The sequence below is a fragment of the Mycena indigotica genome (assembly GCF_014461135.1).
Source record: "Mycena indigotica strain 171206Taipei chromosome Unknown Mind.scaff0006, whole genome shotgun sequence".
In the NCBI taxonomy this organism is placed as follows: Eukaryota; Fungi; Basidiomycota; class Agaricomycetes; order Agaricales; family Mycenaceae; genus Mycena; species Mycena indigotica.
Genome location: NW_023503005.1, coordinates 976,984 through 983,729, shown reverse-complemented (window position 1 = coordinate 983,729; position 6,746 = coordinate 976,984). Strand labels below are relative to the sequence as shown.

Below are 6,746 nucleotides of genomic sequence, written 5' to 3'. Positions count from 1 at the left end.
CCCCGAGTGGCGATGCTGAACAACTTCGGTGCTGCTGGGTCCAACACTGCCGCTGTGCTTGAAGAGTATTGTCGTCCTAGTAAATCAGATGATAGTGGCTTGTCGTTTGTTTTTGGCCTTTCTGCAAAGACTGCTGTTGCATTGGAGAAACTGAAGCTCAAGTACATTGACTGGCTCAATTCTTCAACATCCAACAACCTTGCAGATATCTCTTACACCATGACTGTTCGCCGCCAACTATTCTCCCATCGCATTGCTGTATCTGCTAGTTCACATTCTGAGCTTATTCAGAAACTCTCAGCCAAATCTTCTCTTTCTTCACTGCCATCTCCAGAATCAGCTGTAGTATTTGTTTTTTCTGGTCAAGGAGGGCAGTATATAGGCATGGGCCATATGTTATATCTGAGCAATTCTCTTTTCAGAGCATGCATAGATGAGTGTGAAAGCATCTTGCACAGTGTTAACAAGGGTTTCCCTAGTATATTGCCTATAATCATGGGAGAAGCAAGCAGTAGTCAAAATTTACTTGAAGTGGTAGAGGCAAATCAAACTGCCTTGTTTGCACTTGAATGTGCTTTAGCAAAGATGTGGATGGGCTGGGGTATTATACCTGTTGCAGTTGTTGGCCACAGGTCTGTTTTCTGGTTCAGAATTAATTTATGCTAAACTATACATAGTCTTGGTGAATATGCAGCTCTTGTTACAAGTGGAGTTCTTTCTCTTAGATCTGCCTTGCTGATAGTTGCTTTGCGTGTTCACTTGATGGTCTCAAAATGCAGTCTTGGAACAACAGGAATGATTGCAGTAAACCTTGTATTGGATGATATCAAGAATCTGCTTCAGCAAGAGAGTCTCTCTGAGCTTGTTATTGCCTGTTATAACTCTCCAAAGGACTATGTTCTCTCTGGACCTCTGAATCAATTAAAGAGACTTGAGGCTATTTTAAACTCATCTAACATCAGAAACACAATCTTGGCTGTGCCATTTGGATATCATAGTCCTGTGATGGAATCAATCCTTTTAGAACTTACACAGGCTGCTACATCATATAAGATATCTCCTCCTATCATTCCAATAGTCTCAAATGTTCTTGGTCAGATGATTCTGCCTGGCAATACCCAAACCTTTACAGCAGAGTATTTTGCTCAGCATTGCTCTCAGCCTGTATTCTTTGAGTTAGGCATAATACAACTTTTTGCTTATATACAGCAGCCAGTTACATTTATAGAGATTGGGCCACACACCTCGTGTTTAGCTATGCTTAGTGCACACCCTGCTGTTGCTCTTCATAAAGCCTCTCTATTAGCTTCTCTTAGAAGGCAACAACAGGAATCACCATCTTCAACTCTATGTGCAAGCCTTGCTAGTTTATATGTTACCAAAGCTGGAAACATGATACAATGGCCAAAAGTATTTGCAGACATTCCTGATGTCTCTTGTATCAATCTTCCTAGCTATCCATTTGCTAGTAGTAAATTCTGGGTTTCCTTTCAAGAAACTTCATCTCAGGCTCTTGCCAGTCCAATAAAAGCCAGTAGTAATTACACAGTCTTAGCATCATCCTTTCTGCATCAGTGGACCCAATATCCTTCATCAGATAATAGGTTTACTGCTATATTTGAGACTCCTATTGCCCAACTATCATCATGGATAAGTGGGCATCAAGTTGGAGGCCAATCACTCTGTCCTGCATCTATCTATATTGAACTTGCACTAGCTGGTATTACACTTGGCAAGAGACATCTGCAAAATGAACATTATGATAATCATATAATTTTGCAAAAAATGGAGTTTCTAAGGCCACTTGTGTATGATAAAGAAAAAGAATACACAATAACAACTCAGATTACTCTCATGCCAGGAGCAGGATCTTTTGTTATTACTTCCTATCCAACTAGCAATAATTCTTATAAGGTGATGCATGTCCAAGGAAAATTCAAATATCATTCAACTCTTCAAACTACAACAAAATTTGTTCAACAGCTTCCCAGAATCCAAAAGCAGGTTAATACTATTATTCAGTCTCAGAACAATGATCTTGACTCTCAAATCCAAGTTCTCTCAACTCAAACAATCTATCAAGAGATTTTCTCACAGATTGTCAACTATACAGAGCAATATCATACTATTCAATCTTTGACTATCAGCAATGATGGTTTAGAGGCTATTGCAACAATACAAGTTTCTTCAGATCATAAGAAGTGCATTGTCAACCCAATCTGGATAGACACACTTTTACATGTTGCTGGCTTTTTGACAAACCAGAATAGCTATGATGATTATGTGTATATTTGTATACACATTGGTTCTCTCAAAGTCATTCCAGAGCTTATTCATAATGAAAAAGCCTATCTGATATACTCTACCAACACTTGGTATGACAACAAACACATAATTGTTGCAGATAGCTATGCTCTTACAACAGGAGACCCCAAACGGATTGTAGCTTATATGAAGGGAATTCAATTTCAAAGAATCAAATCCAATATGCTTTATAAAAGTTTGGAGATTGCAGATATAGATAATGTGCAGGCTGTCCATCAGCCTCAGCCTTGGCTGAACTCTCAAAATGAAACAATATTATTCAGTAACCAGGAGTCTTTGGATATTATACTTCAAGTCATTGCTACTGTCTTACAAGTTGACTTGAGTACATTAACCTCTGCAACAAGTCTGGATATGCTAGGATTAGACTCTCTTGCAGCTATTGAAATACTGTATAAGCTAAAGTTGAACTTGGGATTAGATTTACCAAGTAATTTCTTTTTTCAGTATCCAACAGTGAAAAGTATCCAAAGATACTTTTCTTCTATCTCTTCATCTGCTCAAATAACTTCAACAATCTTGCCTCAAGTGCAGCAACAATTATCTATTGCAGAAACTCAACAGATAGCAACTAAACCTGTTGTTATCCAACAATCAGATTCAGACAAGCCCCCACTGTTTCTTATTCATGATGGCAGTGGATTTGCCAACTGTTATGATTTATTATCACCACTTGATCATACTATCTGGGCAATACATAACCCACAGGTATTGAGTCAAACATCTTGGAGCAGCTTGATAGATATGGCAAAAGCATATGCAGTCTCTATTCTTTCTACAACTCCTGGCCCAGTACTGCTTGGTGGTAAGATTTATTATTATTTTGATGCTGCTTATTAATGCTTGTAGGATGGTCATTTGGTGGTGTTGTTGCCTATGAGATTGCATTGCAGCTTACTGCACAAGGGATACAAGTAAAGGGAATAATTCTGATTGATTCACCCAGTCCTATCAATCATACTCCCCTAACACCTCCACTGATCAATCACATCCTCACACTGGAGAATCCCAACATTCATAATGCCAAATCTGCTGCCTTGATCCAGAAACAATTTTCTAGCAGTTCAGAGATGCTGTCTAGATATGTTCCACATGCAACAGCAAGTCTGTGCCCACCACTTGTACTCCTGCGTTCAGTGGAGGGATTCAGTCCTAGCAATGGAGACAAGATCCAAGTACCTAAATGGCTGGAAGATAGAACTGATTTACAAACCAGTGTTGCTGGTTGGGAGAGTCTTGCACACTGCACAGTCAAAGTGTTAGATATTCCTGGTCATCATTTCAGTGCTTTCCATCCTTCAAATGTGAGTATTCTCTGATAAGATATATACAAATATTTATCTCTCTATTTGCAGGTGGAAATGTTGTCATTAAGAATAGCTGATGCCTGTGAGTACCTTGAAGGACTATGATTTACTATATGTTGTCCATTTTGTATTGCTCAAGACCTGTAAACACTTGAATATCAGATCCAAGGAAGCTTTTTGTTAGCTATGCTAAGAGTGTGTTACAAGTGATTTCAGGTACGTATAAAGCAGAGATAGATAATAACAAAATTAAAACCCAGGTTTACGACTTGTCCTTTTTGGCTGTTTCCGTGTTCCAGAGCCGCCCGACGGCTCCAGCGATATCCCAATAAGGTTGGCCAGCCGTTCCCTCTCTGCCCGCTGGCCCGGATCCTCGTAGACAACACGAAGACTCTGCTCCTGATCCTCCGCGCCAACACTCAAACCCTCATAGCCCTCCGTGGTATTCGGACTCTGTGACCTGTCCCCACCGAGCACAGAGATGTTGGCCGGCTCGACCGGAACGGTGTCAGAGGCCTGCCGCGACTGCGCCTTCCGCTGCTGCGCTCGACTTCGCTTGACAGCCCGTCCCATGTGCACGTGATCGGTGTCTTCTGGTGTCGCTGGACGCGGGTGTTTCCCGAGAAGGGAAACCACGCTTTCTTCAAAGGCTCGTTTTCGCTGTTCGGACGGCTTCGGCGGACTGATGCTCACGCCGCGCTTCAGAGGAGAAGGTGATTTTGATGAAGGTATCGCGGGGGCGGGTGCTGGGTTCGACACAGGTCGAGGAGCGGGAGGCGTGGGTGTTGGAGTCCGAGCAACGGGCGGTAAAGGCAGTATGGCTCGGGCTGGGCTGGGCGGATGGTGCCTTTTGGGTGGACTGGGCGAAGGTGGTGGTCCATCGCCTCCCAATAGCAAGCTTGCTCGACCGAACTGTAGCCCCCCACTCGACTGTGGCGATCGAAGGGGAGGCAAGGATGGGAGGAAAAACGCCTTTTCGGCGGGGGGAGGAGAATGGGAGTCCTGGCTGTCTATTTGACCATCAGAATACTTACTGGTGGACGAAAAAACAAACAACGCACTATTGGTAATGTCCTGCATTTGTACCACGTCTTCTGCCTTTTGCTTTCCTTTGGCGGTGTGCGATTTGGAAACACCAGGCAGCGAACTGTGGCTATCGTTCACCAAAAACGGTTGGACATCAGGTATAAGACCTGTCCGAGCTATCTCTGCTAGCCAACCAACGCTGATAATGGGAGTTCCCCATCGCAAGGCATGGTCGTACTTGGCCCCCGAGCCGCTCGGGCAAAGCAGATGTGTGGATTGCCTTGAAAATGCGGTCGCAATGGTGATTCCTGGACTCGGGTCAAATGTGATCAAGTTCCAGAGAATAAAAACTGACCCAGAGCTTTCATCAACCTCCGTATCCAGCATGCCTCCGATTGATCAAGACCAGAGAAGCTAAGCACAATCTTGTAGGCACCTGTAAATGTGTCAGCTGTGTCGCGGGATGGCGAACAAAATGTCAACCTTGGACGGGAAGGTGAATACTAAGAGGTAAGAACGTGATATGCTCGTCTATTGCACAGACACGCTCCATTGAAAGACACTGTTCAAGCCAGCATTCGGTCCGGTACCGTGACCGCAACTCAGACGATGTTTCTCGAAGGAAAAGGCTACTCCCCCTAGTCAAAAGTCAGATTTAAGGTGGGTCTCGGAAGAGAAGCTCACGTACCCTACAAGCCGCACAATAATGTATTCCGCTCCGCCTGAGTCTTCAACTACTCGACCACCAGCATTTCCGATAGCCTCGCGCACATTTGTGGTGTCTGTCTCCCCATGAAGGAAAAAAAGAAACGCCAGAGAAAACTGCTGTTGGTGACACCGGGGGCTGCTCTGCTTGAACAACTCGAGACGATCCAGCGTCCGCAATGGTGGCTGCACGAACAAAAGGCAATCGACTGGGTCCAGCTTGGGGGATCACGACCGTGTTGGCTCGCCTGAAGCTCGAAATGACGCTGGGTGCCTTGTCCACGGGGGCCTTTGCTGACGGCTGCTGTAATTTCTTCTTCTCCTCCAGTTCGCGCGCTTTTTTGGGACTCAACATGACTTTCCCGCCTTGATTGAGCTCGTAACCACGTGGTTTTAAAAGACTCTCCCAGAGTGCCAAGGTGACGGTGGGAACGCGTGAAACAGACACAAATTCGTCTGCATCCGGCTCTCCTTCCTGGACGGCGCTTGGTGTGTCAATACTTGGTAGGCCAGTATCGTGGGGGTTGGAGGGAAGAGGATCGGTGGTGGCTGTGATGCGTTGAGGATGGGAAACAACACATAACAATAACACGAACTTGGTCGTTCAATTCGGGGCTGTCGCACGTCATAACGTGTCTCGTCGAATCGGCCTATAAGACCGTTGGATGATGAGGCAATGATTAAATTTTCGTACGCACCTCCAAACTCGATGCAATCCCAGAACCACTCTTCCCAAATGAGTTGAATTGGAGGGTCAGCCTCCTTGGCACGATTGAATTTGTCAGCGTAGTGCATCTTGTCTGTTTCTTCCTCGCCGCCGCAAAGTAGGTGGGTAACAGAAACAGGCCGTTTCAGCTCGGCCATGTACACCCCGCCATGCTTCTGGAGCTCTTTGACTATCTGTGTCCGCCGGGTTATCTTGAGACCAGATATGCACAGAGTGACCCCAGAGAATATGGGGAGACGATGCTTAGCAATGCTCTTGGGAAATAAAATGGGTTGGCGCGAAAGCAGACGAGAGTTGTGAATAACACACCTCCTCTAGGTCGACATCATCTCCGTGCTGCCATATGCGGTGGCTCTCTATAATCCAGGAAGGTGTGAGGATCGGGATTTTGCGTTCTAATGCACACTGTTACGAATGTTGGAAAAGAGCCCAGGAGATTGCCTGCCACGCACCTGATACTTCGCCCCGCCGTGTTTCTCCGCAATAAGGTGGGTGACACGGTCGGTAAACGCGCTAATCGGCGACGCGCCGAGCTCGATGGCAAATTTAAATATGGAGGCCTTGTCCGCCAACCCGGTGGCACATAAAACCACGTTCTTGAAGGGCCTGGGACACGTGCCGGGCAGCATTATCGTGTCGTCGCTGCCCACAATCTG

General features: G+C 45.3%; 1 protein-coding gene across 1 annotated transcript; it reads left to right on the top strand.

Moving 5' to 3' along the window:
* Positions 1-3,069: 3,069 nt before the first annotated feature.
* MIND_00677200 (uncharacterized protein) lies at positions 3,070-3,644 on the top strand (the record flags this gene model as incomplete). The annotated part of the gene is made up of 2 exons (XM_037363485.1): positions 3,070-3,130; positions 3,175-3,644. 2 exons carry the CDS (start codon positions 3,070-3,072, stop codon positions 3,642-3,644), a joined length of 531 nt encoding a protein of 176 aa, XP_037219129.1.
* Positions 3,645-6,746: the final 3,102 nt, after the last annotated feature.